A 23212-nucleotide genomic window follows, 5' to 3' on the forward strand; every position below is an offset into this window, starting at 1 on the left:
GCGAGCCTCCCGAGTCCGCGTAACCCTTTACCTGAGCTGCCCGCGCCGCGCCCGGGCTTCCGGAGCGCCACCGCCGACCCCCCGAGCCCGGGCTGGCCTGCGGGGCGCACCCAAACAGAAAACCCCGGAGTTCGGCCTCTGATCACCGACACCCCGGCTGCATGCCAGCCTCTGTCCGCGCAGGGAAACTTTTTGGTGCCTATTTTGCCGTCGTGCTGCAGGGAGAAGGGAGCTTCCTGATTTGGGACGTAAGTGGGGGGGGCGGAGATACATAAATGCACTCCCTGGCAAAGAGATTTGTCCCCCGTTCCCCCCGTGAACTTGTGGTTTTGTGCCCCCCCCCCACCCCCCACCCAGTGCTGGCATTAGCCGCTTACACCTGGTGTGTGCACTGTCGCCTGCCTTTATGGGATAGATGGTCTGGGAAAGAGCGCAGACGCTACTAGAATGAGAATTCCCGGGGAAGTTGCGCAGCCTCGCCTGCACACTCAAGACCGCGGTGGGAGTTCAACGAAGTCATGCTCCCCCGCCCCTCACCTTCCCTCTCTGTTCCTGGGGTGTTGGAACCTCGGCTGCCACACTCCGTCTACCCTCCTGAGCTCCACGCCCGTGCTTGTGGCAATCCATGCACTTAAGGTGGGTTGCTTTACTCTAAAATAGTACTTAAGGGTTGGAGATTGTTTTCACCTGTGCTCCGAAGTGCGTCAGTGTTGGGCTTGGCAGGAAAACGTGTTAAGCAACGGCGCCACCTGGCTTGCCCTCTTCTCTCTTTCCCCTTCATTCATTCAGGGAGAGTCAGGATAAAACAGGATGCTGGAGAAGCAACAGGGCAGAATACTGTTTAAAGATGGACACACTGCCTTTGGTTCTTAATGTGTCCACTCTAATGATTCCAGCGCTATTTACACGACAACATTTGTCACGCTTTATGGGGGAAAACTCGTTTTTTGAATCTTTCCGCTTGTGTAGTAGCTGCATGCTTTAAAACGATAGATTTACAGGGGACGTTGTGTGCTGTTTTACATCACTTTCTGATAAAACTCTTTGTCACAATAAAGGGCCCTCTTGTCCAACTTCTAGCCCATGCTTTAGAAATGTCCACTGGTAAGTTTATCAGTTGGTTATTTTGACCAGTTGGTATTTATCTTGGGTTTTAAAGTGTGTTTCCCAGACTGGCAGAATCAGCATCATCTGGGGGAATTTAGTAAAAATGCAGATTCTTGGATTCCACCCCAGACATATGGATTCAAAGATAGTGGAATCAGGGAGGGTGAAGTAATCTGTGTTTTAACAAATGATGCACCACCACCCTGAGTCTGCTCATGCAGCTGGCTAAGTTACCCTCATCTACTAAAGGCTGGGATTCTATAAAGCCACAGGTGGTGGTGTTATTGGTAACCTCAAATTACCAGTTTTACATAACTTGTCATGTTGATACACTGAAAGTGAACCCTTTGATGTGTCTGTACAAAGTGTAATCTATATTTCATGCAACTCACATGGAATGCCAAATGGAGCTCAGAGGGGACCCTCATAAAAAATAAGGAAGAAAAACCTATGGTTTCTTCATGCGTGTGGGAATGAAACACCACGATTCACTTAGTTTTTTAGGTGTGTTTATGTTTTCATTGGCATATAAATTGTTCTCTGCTGATGAGTTATGGAAGCTAAGAAAGCTAATTTGTTTGAGTGGATTTGTCAGTATAGTTCTAAATTTGTCAATACAGTTCTAAAGAAAAGAAGAGACAAACTTTTAAAAAGGTTATGGTATTGGCTTACATTATGACCAAACGAGTGCCATATTAGGCATTTTAGACTTTTGAGAAAGAGATTACTGGTTAGATTCTTTATCTTTAGCTCAGGTTTCTCCATTGGATGGATCGCGTATTACCAATTGCCTGCGTGGATGTCTTAACCTTTAAACTCTCTGGGTCCAACTTTATTATTTCCCTCATTTTCATCTCCTAACCTATTCCCTTTACATTTGTAACTCTACTCTCCACTCAATTTCAGTTGGAACTGGAATTAGAGTTTTCCTTCTCTTTCATCACCCACCTCTATCAGTGACATCCTGAAGTCACTCTTCTTAGCAATTTTACTGCCAATGCCCTCAGATCAAGTTCTTACACTTTCTGTCTCAGGTCTTTGCAATAGTCTCTTTACTGGTCTCCCAGCTTATGCTCTCTTTCATCTCTAATCCATCTGACATATTACTGCCCCAGTCATTTTAAAATACCATTTCAACCAGGCCATTCCCCTTCTCAAAACCTTTTTCATGATTCCCTATTGGCTACCGAATAAAGTTTAAAATCCCCACATAGCATTTGAAGTCATCTAAGTACACTTTGACGCTCCCCGTTTTTGCTCACGCAGCTTCCTCCGCCTGAAATGTCTTTCTGACATTCTGACAGCTAAGTCCTACTTATCCTTCAAGCCACTGCTCTCTGTCGCCTCCTCTTGGCCATCCTTTCTGATTCCCAGTTAGAGTTAATTGCTCCCCTGCAGTGTATCCTCAGTACCTGGCTTTCACTTTTCACTTTTTTTTGTTTTGGCTAACAACTTTTTTTTAAAATCACAGTGTGTCTTACATCCAATTTAGTTGCGCCTCCCTTAGATTATAGGATTCTGGAGGGCAGGGGTTGTGCGTGACTAATTTTTAAATCATCCTAGGCATAGCATAATGACTTAGACATAGCAAGCACAGTGTTTGTTGTGTTCTTGACCCTAGGAAGGAAGATATTTATTTAAACAACAAACTCCATGTATATGAAATGCTTTTATGCAAATGATAATGATCCACTCCTCTACATTTTCTCTGAGAACCGAACTTCATGTACTACACGTAGAACTTGTTTCCTGTTTTCCTATTAAGACTGAAGTCCTAGAAGGTATAAACTCTTTATTAATCTTTGTATTCCTGGCAAAATGTATGCCGAAGTAAATATTTGTTGGATGAATACTGCAACTATGGCAGTTACGGTTATACCTGAAAATCCTGGGAGTTTGCAAAGACCTCCAGTGATCTTCAGAGCCTAGCCTGGCCTCTAATCTTCAAATTAGAAAATATCTTCTAGGTCATTAGCAGTAAGTTCCTGCTGGATACTCAGTGCTTTATTTTTATGTGCTTTGAGAAGTTAACAAAAAAAAATTGATGGTGTATTGAAATCCTGTTCAGCGATTCCCTCTGGACCTCTGTTTTTCGGTTTCTTCATCTGTACGTTTGGAATATTAACAGTACCTACCTAACATGGCTGTTGTGAAGATTACATGGCTTAGCACATGCAAAGCTCGTGTACAGTAAGCACTCAGTAAGCATGAACAATTATTATTATTATTACTGTTATTACTGGAGATCTCTAACTACATCTGCCAAAGTTGGGGGAGAAAAACAAACACCACACAAATCTAAGTAGTTTATCTTTTATTCATACAAACAATACATACACAAGACTGTACAGTTTTTGAAGACTGCAATAATTTTCTAGTGTAACAACTCTGTAATAAAATTTAACTAAATGTAACATTTATGAAAATATAAATCTCTGATTGGGTAATTCTTCCCAACAATACAAAGTTTACATAAAAACATTCAATATGAGCTATCAGTTGCAAACAAGTTAGGAAAAATCATTCAAGTCACTTGTTAAACTCTGTTGGCTGTTACATAGAACATTCACACACTACATTTAATCCATCTAGACATTTATTTCTTAGAAATGTGTAGCATGGAGGTCCAACTGATAATGACAGGAATAAGAATGTGTTGCCTCCGAAGAGCTAAAAAAAAAGCATTGACTCAAACAGTCAACTCCACGTGGTCTGTACGTGGGCTGAGCCTTCTCTGGGCTACCACCTCCCTGGCTGGTAGCTAGACCAGGAGGAGTATACTGAAAAAAAAGTCTTTCACTAGGGAGTGGGTGTTTATATTGGAATCACATCTCTGTATGCTTACCTGTCAAGCCGCTTTCCAAATTGAGATACAGTTGGCTTGGATTCCCAGTGGGTTAGATCACTTTGTTTCTTGCATTAGCATTAACAATTAAGATGTCACTCTCTTTTTTCTCACATTTCTCCCCCACATCCCTATGAGAGCAATAGCAGGAGCTATCACTACCCTTATTCTGCAGTTTACAAAAACAATACATTTGGGCGGTTAAAAGATCTGTCTACGAATACTGGATGAGTTCATGGCAAAGCTGGACTGAAAGCAAGTCAGTTCCTTGTTCATTATTCTGCCTTCTCAAGTCACCACTGTCCCTTTCAAACCAAACTAAACCACCACTACTGACGCCCTTTGGAAAGGCATCCAAGGACATGCCATGAGGAGGATAGGGAAGGAAGAAAATCACTTTCCCCTTTTGAGATGTAATATTTTCTTTTAAATAGGAGAAGTAGCTTTTAAAAACATCGAATACCAATTTCACAGCTTCTGCTTTGAAACGGATAAGACTATAAAAGGCTCTAGAGAGTCCTCAGGCAGAAAGGGTGACAGGTAAAGAAGTATACACACAGTGTGTAGAAGTAAGAAAGTGATTACAAACAGGGACGGTAAAGAGCCTTTGGACACCCTTAAGATTTACAGAATATTTTAGCACAAAGACAGGCATATTCAGTTTGTCCCAGAGTATTTGGTCAGCTATCTGCGTTTTACACAGGAAAGAGGAGGAATGAGAGTAAGGCAGATGTCATCAGTATTCCATAGATGGCATGTCGAGAAAGCTTTCCTTCTATTAAGATTTACTGCAGGGATTTAGGAAATAATTTATGCTTCGGTACAACTGACTTCCATGGCACAGCCTTTTGTTAGTACAACGATAGAAATGAACAGGTGTTTTGACCAAATTTGTAATGCCCTTTCTGTAACTCTTTTTTACACCCAGCACAAATAGACATTTCAAAATGACATGAAAAGATTGTGGTTTCTTATTAAATGTGTTCTTTTGCAGCCCAGAAAATAGTTTAAAAATCATGTGTTCCATTATACAGAAACCCTTGCATGCAGTTGTCACAACTGTATTTTAATGAAGACCGACTCTGTGTGTTCAGTAGCCCTATGATAGCGGTAGGTAGCTCTCGCCCCAGTCAGTCTGTGGCCTCACACTTCACATCCTTTCTCCTGGGAAACTGGGAGTACATCTGGGCATTTTTGTTACATTGTTTTGCACCTTTAGACCTTCCATCTGCAGACTGCATTGACACAGTTGTCAGGATCATAAACTGTAAGGAGAGATTAAGGCTGTGTTTAGTTATCCACACAATCACTTGAAGTCCAACAGCAATTTGTGTTTACAATTTCAACCAGTTGCTGTAGAACTAACTTCAGTCCAAATGGTCTCTATGTAGCTCTAGCCTCTCTTATCTGGACAATGGGATGAGTTAAGCTGCTTCTTCCCATCCAGTTAATTTAAAAACTACCCTCTAACTGCCAGTTGATATAGCCATGCAAATACGATTTGTAGAAATTCTCTGTTAAGACTTCGTTCCTGGATAAACTTTGTCAAGAAGACCAACCTCACAACCAATTTCACATTTCTATACATTTCATGAGCATGGCAATAATTAGCATTGGAACTCCAGCATCTTTCCTGTCCTTTAAGAATGAGTGTTTATCATCTGCGATACAGAAGATACTTTTTTTTCTTTTACGTATTATGTATTTCTGCTGAGCAGGAAAAACATTTTGTCAGTTGTCAGGGGCATAGCTGTGGCCCCTGGATTCCAGGGCAGAGCACACCCGGTCATAGCAAGAGTTGTGTTTCTTGGAGGGCGTCGCCTCATTGGGCTCCATGGAGTCACTCACTGTGATGGGACTGTCTCTTGCAAAGACCTCAGTGGACTCTCTCCATAAACAATCCACAGACACTTTAAAACAGTATCTATGACACTTTGGCCTGGATGTCTGTGTCGCATTATTGAAAATTTGTCTGCTATTTGAAGTGGCGATTTTAATTTTCAGTGCAGCATCTACGCGGTCCACCACCGTGTATATCCCTATACTGCCGTCTTCAAAACCCACAATGATGTTCAGGTGCCGCTGGGAGAGGGCAAGAAAAGTTGGAGTTTTGTAAAGGGAGCAAGCACCGATATTTTTGCCATCGGCCAGCCTCATGACAATCAAACTGGATATCGCACCATTTTCATCCTCTTCCTCCCCGTTTCGGAAACAAATGTATACCAGGTAGCGACCGTCTCGAGACAACCTGTGCCTCCAGATGACCCCAGAGGAGTGAACCACCCGTAATTTACCACTGTGTAAATCCAGCACGTTGATATTTTCATCTCCCCTGGAAATAATGCCTAGCTTTCCATTGGGAGAAATTTCAAAATCCTGTAGATTTTTCAGGAAGTTGTTTGGAAGTTGCACACGGCGACAGATCACTTCATCTGTCAGACTCCAGATATTCACCGTCTCGGCTGACGTGATAAACACAATGATGTCCGGACAATCGGGGATCAATTTAAAATTCACAATGGTGGTGCCGTCTTCACAGCAGAACTTCTTGGTGATGCTTCCTGTCCAAAGACTGACTGCCAGCACCTTGCTTTTGGTCATGCCCACCACGAAGGTATTTGCAGAGGTTATGAAGGCATTCTGCAGAGTGGTCAGGATGTTGCACACCCTGTGGCCCGTGGCCAGTCTCCAAACCCTGGAGGCATTTTCCTCGCAGAGAGAGACCACGAACTGGTCATTGTGTGTAATCAGCAGCTGAGATATTCTCTGCCCATTAATTCGGAAGAGGTTTTCACCGCTGCTGGTATGCCAGACGTACTGGCTGCTCTTGTCATCCGATGTCACCATGACGTCTCCAGAGGATGTCAACACACAGTGTTCAACTATTCCTTCATGCTTAAATACTGCTTCAAGGAACCCACTGCTGAAGTTCCACTTGTGAACACAATCAGAGCCATCGAGGGAGTAAATGATTTCCCCCCTGGCGGGTAACACCAGACTTTGGATGGGTTTTCCAGTCTTATCTATGTTGGACATAGCTGTGATTATATCTATGTCCCAGATAGAAAGAACACCACTGGTGGATAAAGATAGCAGCATGTTGTGATGACTGGATTTCACCAACTTGACTATGGTACCTGAGATTTCCTGTAAGCTCGCCATACACTGTCCCGTGTCCCGCCTCCAGAAAAACACGGCCGAGGTGTTTTCCATGGTCGCAATGATGCAGTCTCCATTCTTGGACAGCACAGCCGATATAAAGCGTTCGTTGTGCTTCGCTCTGAACTTTTCAGCCACCTTCCATATACCGGTATCTAAGAGCTCAATGCTGAGGGCTTTACAGATCAGAACTGCGCTTTGGTCCTCTGAAAGTTCAACGCTGACCACTTCACTATCTTCTCTTCGGCAGTCAAAGTCATCGGTCAGCTGGGGGTTGGAGATGTCCTCAGTGTTCCAAACAGAAAGGCTTCCCTCACTATCTACCATTACCATTTCCTGAGCTGTGTCCAAGATAAGAAGGAACTTCACAAACCCACCTGAAAATTCAGATGTCACCGTACATAACTTTTCTCCACTCCCTAAATGAAAGATGGTAGTGGTGTTCAGGTACTGTCCACAGAAGGCATACACGCCGTCCAGAGAGCACTGGACACAGGTCACTTCGTACCAGCAGTGGAACTGGTAAAGGGGCCATCCGTAGAGCAGATCGATGACAGTGACATCTTTGCTGGCTTCGAGCCAGGCCAGAGCGTGTTTGACGGACAGTGTAAATCCATTGATGTAGGTGGAGCCGCTTCCATGCTTGGTCCCTTTGATTTCCACTTCAGACAGGAGGCAAGAATTTACATTGTCGTAAACCAACAAGGTGTTATTTGTCGTTGCCACCACAAGATACTTTTCGTCACTGGTGAGTTTCATGCCCAGGATGACAGACTGGGCTGTCGTGATTTGCCTGAGTAGTTGACGCGTTTCCACATCCCACGTGCTGATGGAACCGTTTTCTAAAGCTGTGAGCACCGTACTGGGGTTACAGGTGGGCAGAATCTCGGTGACGTGCAGGTGACTAGATGACAAGGGAAGACGCTCCGGGCTATAGGTCACATCCATGGATGAGTGTAATGGCACGATGGAGCAGTATTTGGGCCCATCTTTGTCACATTCTAAAAGAAGGTGTCTAAGTTTGGGCAGGGAACTCACGACGGGCAGCAGTCTTTGCTGAAGCTCTGCAGAAAGGGAGCCAGGGAACGCGACGACCTTGGTTTTGATGCTGCGGAGGGTGCTCGCCAGGAACTTGAGCTCCTTCTCCTGCGAGTAGTTGTAAGCCAGCTCGATGTCCAAGAGCACTTTGTCAAACTGGCCAATTTTGATCATGGTGTAAAGCCAGCTGAAGTTCATGATGATGCCGTAGAGCAGGTCATCGGTCTTCCCACACCTCGTCAGGTGGTGCAGGAGCTCACACATTTTCCGATGGTTGACGAAAAAGATGTCAGGCTCCAGTGGGTTGCACTGAAAGACCCAGGGCTGGTCCGGGGCCTGCCTGTCGAAGGAAGCCTGCTCCATGAAGTGCTTTTCCTCCTCAAGCAGGCTTCTGCTGTCCAAGTCAAGGCAGCCATTCAGGTAGGGGTCTTCAAGGCAGAACGCTTTCCTTCTGCCCCCTGACCAGACCCCCAGGAAATAGTCAGCCAGGATGGTATGCATTTCATGCAGGTCACTGTTATCCTGCAGATACAGCTTCTGGGCTATGAGCTGCAGGTGTCTGTTGGCCCAGACCAGGAGGGTGATGTTCTTCACGTGTCTCTCGATTAAGTATCCACTGAGCCCCTCCTTGAGCCTCGCGATGTACAGATAAGGTACCCTCAGGGGATTGCTGGGCCTGGCGCTCTCGTTGAGCTCATTCATCACGCTGTTGTCAAGGGCCAGCACGTCTTCCAGCTCCATTTCACTCAAACCCATTTTGGCCATGGTGATGTAACCGAGAGCCCGGGAGACGAGTTTCTGCCCACACTTCCTCTCCAGGGAGCAGAAGAGCTGCTCTATGCTTTCGTGCACGGTGACACAGAGGGAGGATTCATCGACGTCTCTGTGAGATCGCCAATTTCTCACCTCCCTAAAGGTCAGGTTCACAAACATGGGCAACGTGCACTTGGAGAAGGCGTTGTTCACGTAAATCTGCTGGCCCGACGTGACCTTCCTTTTGACCCGCAGCAGCTGGTGTTTGAGCACCTGGCTGCACATCTTCCTGTCCCGGGGAATCAGCTCGATGTAGTTGTCTTCTTCGTGGATAAGGCACCTTAGTTTCTGTAGGATCCCATGTTTGTTGGGCAGCGTGGAGAGGACAATCCGGACGAATTGGGGAAGGTGAACCGGGAGCCACCAGAGCTTCCTGGCCTCGTGGCTCTCTGAGAGCTGCTCCAGGGCATCGAATATGACCACGAGGGGTCTCTGCAATGAAGACTCATTCAAGAGGTTTATAAATAAGTCACGGAGGTCGTGGATCTTCTTAGGGTAGCTCTGAACCAGGCACCGGTAGTTCACGGCCAACTGTTCACAAACACTTAGAAGGAGAGTCCTAAGATCAGTACTCATGTCTGTGGTTCCTAGAAACCTCACGACTATGACTGGGTCAGATTCTGGTCCTGTGTCTTCATGTAGCCAGCCGTAAGCCTAAAACATAAAGGTGGTGTTTAGAATGGAGACATATATTCACATGGTCACATGCAACAACACTTCCTCTCTGCAGAGATCAGCCTTCTGGTAACCCTGACCAGGCAGAAAGTACCTTAGAACCAGGAAGTGGAAAAACCCGAGATGGTCAGAGAGCTCTCAGAAAGCTCATGCACTAAAGTCTGTAGGTGAGACCCTCAGGATCACTCTACTAAAGGTAATAAAATGGTGATCACAGTATTAGTCAATCACAGGGCAGAATTTAGCTTGTATTCTAAAAGTTACAAAGCATTTCACAAACTGTAAACCTGAATATCTAGTATACTTAGTTTCTCATCGCTGAATTTCCATTTCTCGGCATGGTTGTTGGCACATGGTCGGTGCTTGGTGAATATTTGTTTAATGAAGAGATTAAGTAATGACCTACACATTATACTGAGTCAAATATTTTCCTTAATTGAGATCACATAAGGCTATATATGTGGCTGACCACAGTTCCAGTTAATTAGAATGCAATAAAAATACTCAGCGCTAAAATGATACTGAATATAATCTTGTATGATTCAGAGACATTTTACTCTATTGTGATGCTATAGGGTCATCATTATGATTATTTTTTATCATTATCATAAAAATCTATATAATGCTGGTTAAACGAGTTTTGCTGAATTTGTGCTTTATAACAGACAGTTTACTATATAAACAGGCAGTCATCAGACCTCATATTGTCTCTCTGTAGGGCACATGGGATTACAGTATCATGTAACAGAAGAGGAAACCAAGGCCAAAAATAGCTTGCTTGGAGTTAAATGATTACCAAGAGATGAAAATGGAGTAGAAGTCGTATCTGACTTTCATTCTAGTGTTCTCTCTCTCCCACTCTCCATTTTTAAATTGTATAGTTAAAGAGATAAAGTATATGAGGGGGTTGCTAGGTTTAATATTTTTCTGTCTGGAAAGGTAAAGACAAAAAGGGATATGATCAAAGTATGAAACACTCCAAAGTATATTTTTAGGGAGAAAATACTTTTCAGTAATCCTTGGAATTCACCGAGGATACTTCTTAGAAAAGGACATATTATTTAATACATTAAGAAGTAAGTTTATGAAACTCGGTTCCCCAATTGGTAGTTCAGGTTAAAGTATGAGTAAGTTTAGAAAAGATTCATGGATGTCAGTTTCAGAATGAACTGTTAAGGAAAATAAGCAACTCATTGTCGGTGTTTGGCCCAGACCTTTGAAGCTAATTTGGAGGAAGGTAATGTTGCCATTTTACAGCTGTCGTTCGGTGGCAAATCAGAAACAGAACACAGTTTGTCCCTATGTGGATGGCTTATGATGATTATATACATCGTCCTCCCTCCTCCCGATCACGTGTTGTGGGATGTGTGATGTCTGTAAAGAATGGCCCTCTGATCATGAGCTCATGTCCAAGGAGATGTCGGTTGCACAGGAGATAACCTGGAGATAAACACGGGATGCCTGTCTGCATCCTTACAAGGAACATGAGCTCACGGGAGCACAGGTTGTTGCTGGTGGAGGTGGCAGGGGGTGGGAGGAGCAGATATTCCCCAGGAGGGAGGAGAAGCAAGCAGAGTCCAGGCAGGGGACCTAGAAATAGGCAAGCCTCCTCAGGGGAGCTGGTGGTTGGACTATCCAGAACAGCGAGAGCTCAGAAAGCTGATCCTATGCTAGACACACAGGGTCGCGTTCCATGCGCATTGTCCCCTCCAACCACCTTTACCCTCCCCTGCTCCTCAAGGAAAAAGCCCCAGAGTGAGTGTGAAATGGAAACACCAATGTTTTCTCATTTGATTTCAGTTCCCCTTGTAGTGTTACTATCTTGCTTCCTTGGAATAATTATAAAGTTTGAAGATGCATGTACAAAGTAGTGTTCAAAGACAGACAGTCACACACGTGCACATGCACACGTTTATTTTGATGCAACATGTCCCCTAAGTGTAAGCCTGCCACTTCATTGGGTGTTCAATTAAAGAAAGAAAGCATATCCTAACACAAGAAGAAAAACCAGCAGCTGGGCTTGGCAGATTGAGAGATGGTGAATGGGCCTTCCTAAGGACTTCTCAAGTATTGGGGCTGGCCAAAAAGTTCGTTCAGGTTTTTCCATAAGATGTTACAGAAAAACCCGAATGAACTTTTTGGCCAACCCAAGAAGCTTGATACACCCGATTGTCTCCTGTGACCTTACTTTGGAACCTAATCCCCCCATAAGGTGCAACACAATTGTTCCAGTTCTTGTCCTCAAGATGATCTACCTGAAATTGTGTAGCACATGATAAATCATGAGAATGTTCACAAAGTTAAAGAAAGATCTGTTCGTAAGAGACTGACCATGGGAAGAACAATACAAAGATTCTGAAGTAACACCAGGATAATATAAACCATCAGACTTTGATATCAAGTGTAACAGGAGGTTAAAACTGGTACTAGTGTCACCCAGTTTAGACAATAGATACCGCATTCAGATAGAAGCTCCAGCCCATCTTGCAAGACTTGAAAGGGAGTTTTGAAAATTAGTTTTGCTACCTTTGATGGACTACCCACCTCCAGCCTGAAAAAGAGATTCAAGAGGCCAAGAAAAAAGTGGGAGATGAGGATGCTGTGGGTTGTATCTCTCACCACCCCACTCCCAAAGGGGAGGGCTGAGAGATGCCCACCCCTCACTTCTAGCCTAGGGAAAGGGACTGCAATGGACCACTTTCAGGATGTCCCCTACGGCTTGGGAGACATGGCCATCTGTATCTGATGACATTTGAGGAATATGGAGGTTGAGTGAGTGGGACTGGCTAGCTGCTCTGATGGAGTAGTGATAGAGAGCTGCCGTATTGGAGCTGGAGTTTCTCAGGGCAAAACCATACCTGAGTGTTTCCCATGTACCATATGTGGGCCACTGGCAAGCGTGAGCTGATGAGGGTTGCTGTTGGTTCTGTTTTCCCAGGTCTAAGGGGGTTTGCTGGGTTGTGGAGAGGCTCTTGGCAGAAAGATACTAGAAATGTGTGTTGCTGGATGCCTAGGAGCTATGGAGGTGACCAGCTAGATAGAAAAACAATGCAGTTCCCTGTGTCACCCTAGGGAACTGTAGGTGAGAGATGCTCAGTGAGGACAAGGTGGGGGATGGGGGAGGGAAAGGACCTTCAGGAAACCATGAAAAGGCCTCAGAAGAAACGGGAGGAAGTGTTAAGCACCCACCAAGACCAGAGTGCCGAACCCAGGTCAGAACAGTACTGGTCATATAAGAATGTTCTGGCCACCTTACCTTTCCTATATCCCCTAAACCACAACCCTACAGGGGTCAGAAGTGTGGTTGGGGTTAGGGACAGAGGGGAAGAAGTGCTGTGTGCTGCAAGAAAAGAGAAGATGGCCATGTCCCTATTTCCCACTGGAGGTGCCTTGTGTATGGTTGACCTCAGCTTGGGCAGGGAGATGTAGACTGAAGTTTTAATTATCATCTTTGACTGGACATAGTAATTGCTGAACTGAGATGGAGTTAATATCCAGAAGCGATTGGAGTGCTTGTCTTTGCTGAGAGTGATGAGAAGAGTTGTGAGATCTGCCCTAGTTTCTATCTAGGTGAGAACTAGCCCCAGAACATGAGTTTGAACAGTAAGAGACAAAACAAAGCTATTCTAGAATTGGACCCCATGAATCTTCTTCTTTCAGTATAACTGTTATACCAGCAAAAGAGAAACACTGAAGTATCCATTCCTAAAGGACCGATTATAATTCGGATAGTAAACACAGAAAATGGAAGTGAATTTGATCAGTTGATCTTTTCCCCAAAGTAAAAGTTTTTACAAATATACAAGTAAAAGAATAAGCTTTTACCTTCTTTGCTACTTCAGCTAGCAGAAGGGTCTTCCCAGTGCATGGTCCACCGTATATAATAAGAGGGTTGATGTGCCCGGTTTTGCTTGGAAGAATGTATTTATGCACGATGTTTAGAGATTCACATTTGTACTCGTAGAAGGAGGCATACGTTTTACATAATGATGAATGCTGAAGGATTTCATCGTAGAGCGTATCAGTTTCTGTGTCAAAATTCTGTTGTACCGTGGCCTGAATTATGTCAATCATGTCCTCATAAAATTGTTTACCGAGTCCTTCTATGTAATGGTTTTCTATTTCTTGGGAATAGCCTAGTTTCATGTCACAATGAGTAACAGATGTGTACACTCTCAGATTAGATGACGCAACAATGGTAGGAATAAATTCATCCCGGAGTTTTATCAGCTTCTCTTGGGCTTCTGGGTCCCGAATAATCCTTGGTTCTGCTCCAGTTATATCCATGTATTTTCCCATCTCTGGGATTTTCACGAAACGCTCAATGTTAGCAATTTTCCTAATATAGCAAACACATTTCTTCAGGAATGCTGGAGTTTGCTTCCCTAGAGCGAAGTCAAACTCATCCTCTATAGCTGAAAGAAGATACAACAAGGAGTTTATTGTCTAGAACAAAGATGCAACACACCCACGCTCTGAGCACATAACTCTCAAGTCACTAGTGGTAGTTTATTTTGCTTATAGTGTGTAGCAGAGTAGCCTCTAGAATAATCTCTCAATTCCTTAATTTCCTATTTGTCTTTTCCTAAACAGCCTGGAGCCCAGAACAATGGGTTCTAAATAAAATGATTTAATTTCCTCCTCAACCTGAGGGAGAGGTTGAACATAAGCATAAGAAAGAAAGCATACCAAGCTTATGGTTGACTCTTTTAAGTTCCTGCTTGGCTTCCCTCCCAGACTTCAGGAGTTGTTAAGAGTGGAGAGCAGGCACCAACTGGGGCCAGGAGAGAATGAGGAAGAGGCCAAATGATGTATCTAGTCTATTTCTTCCTTCTCAGTCTCTCCTTACAATGTGGTTTCACCATTTTGTTTGAGATGCGTTGTACCCCAGACAGATACGTAGAAATAAAAATATAAAAACGGGTTCAAAATATAATTATGTGCTGATTTTATTTATCCATTATCCATGTCACTGTTAAATACCATTATATCCATCAGAGCAGGTACAGAAAAATGACTTAGCATGTAGCTTTATTTCTTGTGAGAGAAACCATGTTAGGGCTTACAATACATATGTTTACATAAAAGTAAATAAGCATTCTAAATCATTTGAGGACCCATAAGAACATTTAAAATTGGATCAGTAGTAATAAAAATATCATTTATGCATGGTTTTAGGGAAGTCAAATAAAAAATAAATAAAATAATTAAACCAATGGAAATGAATTTTAAGGCAAGCAGGCTTTTAAAACGGGCTGCCCTCCCTTCCTCCCTGCCTTTCTGCTTTTCTTCATCCGGTTGGTCTTAATTGAGCATCTACTATGTTCCAGGTATGCTGCTAGTTTCTTAGGATACAATGGTAAGAGAAAACTAAGAATGTTAAAAAAAAACAAACCCTTATGAAGCTTACAGTCCAGTGGAGGATGGCAGACACGAATCACAGAGTCCCACAAATAAATGTATTATGATTACTTTTAGGCCCGTGAAGGTGAATAACATGGTGCCATGAGAGCAAACCCACCTGGAGGTCTAACCACTTGGAGAAGTCAGGGAAGCCCTTCTTAAGGGGGTGACTACTGGGCTGGGATCTGGTGGAAGCATGGGGTGAGGGGTGGGCCTGGTAGTAACTGAGAACATCTCAATGTGCTGGCCATAACGCCGACATCGAGCAAAACCTAGAACATAGGTGTATTCTCTAGAGTAAATATTAAGGAAGGTGGGAATTTTATTTTAAAATGGTGCCTTTTAGCAGAACTTCTGTGACACTGTTTTTTTCCAGTAATGATAGCAATTGATAAAAATTTGTGACTTAAGTAAAAAAGACATGTGTATAGCCACCAGTGTCGAATGAGCTGTGCCATTCACATCAGTATGTTTTACTCCGGCAAGTTGGTTCAGGAGGCCAGTTAAAGGAGCTTTTATAACATATGTCCACTCTTCTTTTTATAGAAGATTAAGAACTTGTTATAATGTAGACAGGGGAAGATGTAAGAAATCTGGACATTATGAGCTCCTGCAGAAAGCAGCCTTTGGCCCATCTCTTTTCCAGCCATCTGGGTACGATGCCAGGGGCACACTGGGTTAGCCAGTGCTGTATACCTAGTAACATGAAGAGAAAGGAGGTGATCCACCTGCAGTATCTATATGTAATGGATGATAATTAGAGATATGCACTGTCACCTCTGACTCCCAGAAAACAGACCAACTGTAACCTGACTTTGTTATCACCTCTATGGAAACAGAGTGTCAATCAGGCGTGTTGATCATAAATGCAACATGAAAAGAGATACAGACAAATCAAGCTGGTAGAGCCCATCCAAGCTTGGCTCAGGGAGATAAAAAGAGGCTGTATGCAAGAATGTCTGGTTGATAAATATACCTGAATAAATGAGTCATGTGAGACAAAATCAACTCTATAGAGTTATTTTTAGAAGCAAAGTACATCCTCAACATTTTGGGGGACTTTTATTAATAATTCCTGATATTTATTTGTCAATGAATATTATAAGCTTCCCCCCTCCTTACTAGAATACTGTATTTGTTTTCTGTCTTTGCGTTTTCCTTAATATCCTAAAGTTTAACCATCACAGAACCTGATGAAGGTAACACTGGGGAGATTCCCAGCCCTGGCAACTATCATTCATGAGACATTCACCTCTCTGCTATTCCCAAGACCACTCAGTTGTGGCATTCACAGTAGGGCACTGTTTTGGAGTCTAATTTACTTCTCTTCCTTTCCTGTTATTTAAAAAGGTAAAACTGGAAGTGTTGTGAAAAAATACATTCAAATATAAATAGTACACATTTCCAGGTTCTATCTGGTATGCTTAAAAATATTAAAGTAATATTGTAGCATAAACCCTGACATTTTTGGGGGGTTTTGTTTGTTTGTTTGTTTGTTTGTAATATAAGTGTCTGACTTGAGCTTTGATTGCTGAGGCATCCACTTCAATGATGGCTATCTTGAATAAACTCATTACCAACCACACATACAGAGCCAGGCCACCTCTACTCAGTGAGGTTCCTTTGTTTTAGAGATCTTGGTTGATTTCAGTAACTAACCTTTTGGGCCACTTGTTTTTTTCTCTTCCTGTGCTTCAAATTCCCGCTCTTACGTTTTAAATTCACCAATAAAGAGTGAGCCCAGTAAAAGCAAAACCTGATGTGCTCTCTCGCTCTCTCTCTCCCCCTCTCTCTCTCTCTCTCTCTCCCTCCCTCCCTCCCTCCCTCCCTCCCTCCATCCCTCTCTCTCTCTCTCTCTCTCTCTCTCTCTCTCTACTTGTGACCTCGCTGTGTGGCCCCAGATGTGCTGTGTAATTGCCAGCTCCTGTAAGTAATAAGGCGTTATTTTTTCAAAGTTTCCTGATGGTGATTGCCGAAGGGTGTCTTGCAATCATAGTAAGAAGCACAAGGGTTGGTCCAACCACAACATTGGTTATGGATAGGCTGGAGAGACAGGCACAAAACAAATATACTCTATTCATTTCAAAGAGTTGGCCCTTCTTCAGCAATTTTCATTGTGCAGACATTGTCTTAAAATGAGTTTGGAATGTAAAGTAAATAAAAATTTCATGATCATGCATATCTTTAAGATGTAACCCCAAGTAGAAAATAGTCCTCGTGTAGTAGTTCATACTACATAGTATGAGATTATTAATCTTCATATGGCTATCCATGTGGACCATGTTCTTTAGCGTGGAGAAAATTAAGAGAAAGTGTTTGCCGATGAATATTTGAACACTTGAGCTGTCTGACTCTAAGCGAGAGGATACCCTCCCCTAACTGGTGTCTCTTACATCAAGAATAGGAAAGTTTTTGCTCTTGGTATTTTTTTCCTAATACAGCATGCTTTTAAAAACTCGGTAGTTCTGCCCTTGATAAAGATGAAGAACCAGGGCTTCTAAAATGGGTCAAAAAGATCCCAAAGGAATAAGGATATATGTTAACCTGTATATTCTAAAGATAGTACTTATTCCTGCCAATTTTAGTACTTTTAGGGAGAACTAAAATAAGACCTAATTTTTTGACAGCTTCAGGAGAATGAATTTGTCAAAATTCTATATAATTTCTCTGAGCTTGCAATACATGTATATCCAAGGAGAATGATATCAAGTGCTTCTTCGGTTTTCACAAACGTTTTGCTACATCATTCACAAAACCAGTCTGAAAATGCAACTACTGTTGCTTTTTCTTCAATAATTCTTTACTATCAACTCTCAAAATAAATGCTACTTAACTGATTACTTTTACCCAGGCGTGTTTGTCCCCTGGAAACTATGACTGACATATTTCTTCAGATATGTGGTTTCCTGTGCAATTCCTCAAAATAAAGCCTCTTTTCCATGGCTGAGAAAGGCCCACAAGTGAGTCTCTGCTCGGTAGCTGGGGAGACTTTTATTTTAAGGTTAAATTAGATCCTGCCACTCCCTTACTTCCCAACCTCCGATGGCTTCCCATCTTACCCAGGGATGGAAGAAATTGTCACAGGTATGGGAAGTCATTCTGGCTTACACATGGTTTGGCTTGACCTTTATGCTAACTACAACAGCCTGTCTTCTGGCCTGTCAAACATGCATTGTACATCTGATTTAACCACTAAAATCTGATTTAACCATTTAAAAATCAAAACGGAATAACTGTGGTTCAGGCATTCAAAATGGAGCCGGGTGGCCATTGTGGATGTGCTTTCAGACATGTTCCTGTATCACTGAGAACTTGAATTCTCTGAGCTGTATCAGACTCAAGGATACAAGAATACCGTCGTTCTTAAAACAATATCTGCTAGCATCTGCCTAGGTCTCAAGGTCTCCCCTTGTACCTGTGCAACCACTTCAGACCCCAACCAATCCTTATTTGACAAGCATCCTGACTTCTTGCCAGCTCCAATTATGATTCTTGATAAATGACTCATGTGACTAACTGTAACTTTGTGATTTTGCCTATATAAGCCTCCCCCATTTTGCAGTCAGGTGGAACACAGTTTAAGTACTTCTTAAATCTGTGTCTCGGGCTATAGTCCTCAGTTAGGCTCAAATAAAATTCTTTTCTATTCCTATTATAGATTGTTTATTGATTATTTCTGTTGACAGCAGAATAAAACACAAGGTCCTTATTATGGCCTGTGCCCACCTTCTGACCTCGTCTCTCCTTCTCCAAGCCTGGCTACCTTTACCTTCTTCCTGCTCCTAGAATTTGCTAAGCACATTCCTGTCTCAGGGACCTTGAACGTGGTAATCCCTCTGCCTGGAATTCTCTATTTTAGATATGGCATTGCCGGCTCTGATTCGTTCTGTCATTTGGCTCGAAAGTCATTTCCTTAACACCTGCCCCATCTAAATCTGGACCCCCACAGCCTTCATCAGTCCCTATTAGCCTGTTACTGCGTTTTGTTTTATTCGTAGCACTTATTCTTTCTGAAATGGTATTGTTCATTTGTCTGATTACTTGCCTATCACTTATCCCCGCTGCCCCCCTAAAAAAGTTCCAGAAGAGCAGAGACCTTGCCTTCTTTGTCATTGTTGTAGCCCCAGTGCCTGGCATATAGTATGCACTCAATAAATGTTTGCTGAGTGAGCCAAGTAAGTGAATGAATGAGCAGCTCAACTGAGAAACACTGGCAGAGTCTGGTCTATTATATCCAGCCTCCTCTGAGTTCTTTTAAAGTCACATTTTTGGAGAATTCCTCAAGTTAAGTAAAGGCTTATCTTTGAATGAAAAGAATACTTGCCTCCCCAGGAGATGGAAACATGTAGAAAAATTAAATTTCATCGGGCAATAAATGCAACTAAATTTGCAGAACCATAAAAGGGAAGCAGCGAATACATCTATTATTTATCTATTCCTCAGTTTACTGAAGATGCGTAAAAATTACCTGAGAACAGGTACCTCTTGGCTTGGCTGTGTTTCATTTTCCTCTTTTCATGTAACAGTTTTACAGCAACCTTGAATACCTTCTTGATCTCATCTGATATCTCTTGCCAGGTCTTCTCATTCTCAGCATTGGCAGAGGGCTGCATCTATGGAATTGTAAGAGTGAGATATTGGTCTTAAAATCATCATAGAAAACCCAGTATTTAAGAGCAAGAGAACTATTGTTATTTGAAAGTCTACTAATGCCTTATCATGATAGGTGTCTAACAGACAGAATCTCATTTCCTCTCCCCGGTACCCTGAAAGTGATGGGAACTTGCCCAGGTGACACAACGGTGTGAATCCAAACAGGATTTGTTTGTTGGGATTTCTTAATATACCATGTATTTCCTGCTTGAGTTTTGATACAAATGTCATAACAAAATCCTATGTTCACTACCCTCTAAAGAGGAGAGACAGTTAAAGGGGAGGTACTCATGTTACTATTTAATTGTCTTTAGTTGTTTCTTCCTCGTTTATTTTTATGATCCTTTAGGAAATAAAATAGGAGTACGGTACCAAGAAAGTAACATTTATAGAGTCTTGCTGATAATCTTATTCAAACATTCATTTACTTAGCAACAATTTATGCAGAAATATCATGTGGGGTTTAGAGAATAACTGAAGTTTCCCTAGACGATCATGGAATCAAATGAAGAAGGAACAACTAAAGCCAATTAAATAGTAATATATGTGTAAGTTTTACAACTGTGTAAAACTGATTTCTTGAGGTATCATGTTTTTTGATATCTACTTTACCAGCTACTACCTTTACTTCTGGCATATTACCTAAGAGAATGGTTTGGGGTTTACCCCAATATTCGTCTCCGTAGTCTCGCAGATAATTACTTTGAAAAATGCATGTGAGGAAGAAGAAAAATCGAGGAATCTGACATGATTTCATTTTGCATGGAGAACATGCTTTATGTTAAATGTCAGAATGACAAAGATGCAGGGTTCTTTTTTTTTTTTTACCTTTTTATTTTATATTGGAGTATGGACACAGGGTCCTTAAATGAAGGGCTGTTGCTAACCCAGGGCTCTCCTCCTCTCAGAGCTGCCTGGGTGCTGAATGTATCAAGGAAGTTCTCTTTGGAAGAGGGATGGATAGCTATGCCTTCTTTTAATCTCTAAAATTCTGTGCAATGAATAGTCCCACCCATTTTCTCTACCTCCTTCATTCAGTTTCGGGGGACACATGATTGACACATTTGAGAACCAAGCTGGAGAAGAGACAATGCTAATGTTTCCATCATATTCGTGCATGACTCAACCTCATTGCAAGATTCTACATAAGGCACAAGAATATAAATTAACAATGTATGAAATGTTAAAGGAACATACTGAATTAAAAAACTAGAGACTATAAAAAACAGCTAGGCAGATTTTTAAAAGACCACCCCCCCCCCAAAAAAAATCTTTCACAAATTAAAAATATAGCTGTTGAACTTGAAAACTCAAGCATGAACAGAGTGGACACAGCTGAAGAAGAAAATTGATGAACTGGAAGAAAGATCTAAAATAATTTTCTGGACAGCAGCATAGAAAGATAAGGAAATTGACAATGTAAAAGACAATTAAGAGACATGGAGAACACAGGTACAAATTATTATATATAGAATGGATAAACAACAAGGTCCTACTGTAAAGCACAGGGAACTATATTCAATATCTTGTGATGAACCATAATGGAAAAGAAAATGAAAAAGAATGTATGTATATGTGTAACTGAATCACTTTGCTGTCCAGCAGAAATTAACGCATTGTAAATCAACTATACTTCAATAAAATTAAAAAAATTAAAAAGTAAAAATTAAACAAATTTAAAAAAGGGACGTGGAGCATAGACTGAGGCAATCTATTGTACATCTAATTAAAGAGCACAAAGGAAAGAACAGAAGGAATAGAAGAGGGACATTATTTGATGAGATGATGGCTGAGAATTTTCCGAAACTGATAGAATGCATGAATTCGCAAATGCAGGAAGCACAACATACACCAATCAGAATATATATAGACACGTTATAGCGAAATGAGAAAAATACAAATATTTTCAGATAAACAGAATTTATCACTAATAGACCTCCATTAATGGAACTTCTAAGAGATATACTTCAGGAAGAAGGAAAAGACCTCAGCAGGAAAGTCAGAGATGCCAAAAAAGAAAGGTGGATCAAAAATTGGAAGATTTGTTAGCTCTGGATTTAGTTGTTTAAAGGAAATTTAGGGTCCAGGGCAGAATAATTTTCTGTCTACTGTGCCTTTTCTGTGGAGAAGACCACCCCTGGGTGACATAAACTGTTTAAAGTCATGGAGAGAGACATACTTCGGAGAGAAAGGTAACTTACTGCATTTTTATTGCTTTTCAGCATTTCCGACTTGGGTCTGAGGTAATAAGCTGCTGGCACCGAGTTCTCATCCCGACAATACCACTCTTCCAGTAACTTGGTCTCCAGCTTCGCCTCTACGGCAGCATCCAAAATCATTTCAAACTCTGACGCTTCAACTTCTCCAGGGATTCGGATGTTCCCATATTTTTCACCTAATAGTCCCTGTGTATCACCGAGAAAGTTCAGCTTAGTGTATCACCAAGAAAGTCCATTTCAGTATTCATATCATATGGCCACTCAATAAATATTAATAAATAGATAACAAGATACTTTGTTCCATCCATTGTCTCTTTTAATCACAGTGGATACGTTTTCACGTGGATTATTTCATAAGTAAAATTAGACCATTTATATTGTAGTATAATAAATTCACATATTGGGATTGCATATCATTAGACAAATCAAAAATACAGAATTTTGTAGCAAAGAAATTTTCCCAAAGTTTACGTAAGCTAACAAAGGTTGTCTATTTTGAGATTTTTGTTTGTTTGTTTGTAACAAAGAAAAATGACATGCTGTACTCTATGAAATATCCAACATGTAAACTCACAAACAAAAAAAAATTGGTTTGTATAGAGTTTATAGTCTGATTCTAAGCCCCAGATTTACACAGCTGCAAATGAAAGAAGTATGAGATCGCTGAATGTGATGTCACTATAAATCACATAAAGTTTCCACTGGTAACTGGAAAAAATTCAAAATATAAACAAGGTATCATTTTCTCCCTATTGAACTGGCAAAGGAAAATACATGCTCAGTGTCATGTGGACATGTGAGACAATACCTCTATATAGCTGATGGTTGTGTAAATCGATCCAATATTTCTCTGAAGGGCAGTCTGGCAATATGTACTAAAAGACTTAACATACATGAGTTTTGGCAATTTTTCTTCTGGAAATCTGTCTTTAGAAAATAATTAAGGATGTACAAAACGACTTAGCATATTTATGCTGAACCTGTTTGAACAGAGAACGGTTAAACCTAAGTGTCCAGCAAGTGGGAACATTTAAATACATTTATATATATTTCGGTACCTCTGTTCAAAGGATGTGTCAAATTATGTTTTAGAACTGTATTGTTGTAGAAGGATGTTTATAATATACCGTTAAGTGAAAAGGTAAGTTACAAAACAGTACGTATAAGAAGAATCCAATGTTGTATATATATCTTATATATATATGAGAGAGATCGTATATATTTGTAGACATAAACATAACACATACACACAGAGATTTTATAAGAATACACAGCAAGGTTACTCATGGCTATCTTTCGG

The 23212-nt window shown here is 41.7% G+C and overlaps 1 protein-coding gene and 1 long non-coding RNA gene across 3 annotated transcripts; one reads left to right on the forward strand and one right to left on the reverse strand.

Annotated features, from left to right (window-relative positions):
* Positions 1-14: 14 nt before the first annotated feature.
* On the forward strand, positions 15-22215 carry LOC309628098. Of its 2 annotated transcripts, none has more exons than XR_014244154.1 (3): positions 15-248; positions 358-636; positions 21916-22215. It is a non-coding gene; the product is annotated as an uncharacterized lncRNA (long non-coding RNA). The 2 variants fall into 2 exon arrangements; XR_014244155.1 differs by having other exon boundaries at positions 17-248; positions 416-636.
* NWD2 (NACHT and WD repeat domain containing 2) lies at positions 644-22077 on the reverse strand. Its single transcript, XM_082390448.1, has 4 exons — positions 21895-22077; positions 19509-19653; positions 13463-14052; positions 644-9616 (listed from the first exon to the last, which is right to left on the reverse strand). Exons 1-4 carry the CDS (start codon positions 22030-22032, stop codon positions 5684-5686), a joined length of 4806 nt encoding a protein of 1601 aa, XP_082246574.1. The 5' UTR covers positions 22033-22077; the 3' UTR covers positions 644-5683.
* Positions 22216-23212: the final 997 nt, after the last annotated feature.

Source organism: Balaenoptera borealis (assembly GCF_965194805.1).
Source record: "Balaenoptera borealis genome assembly, chromosome: 4".
NCBI classification, from domain to species: domain Eukaryota; kingdom Metazoa; phylum Chordata; class Mammalia; order Artiodactyla; family Balaenopteridae; genus Balaenoptera; species Balaenoptera borealis.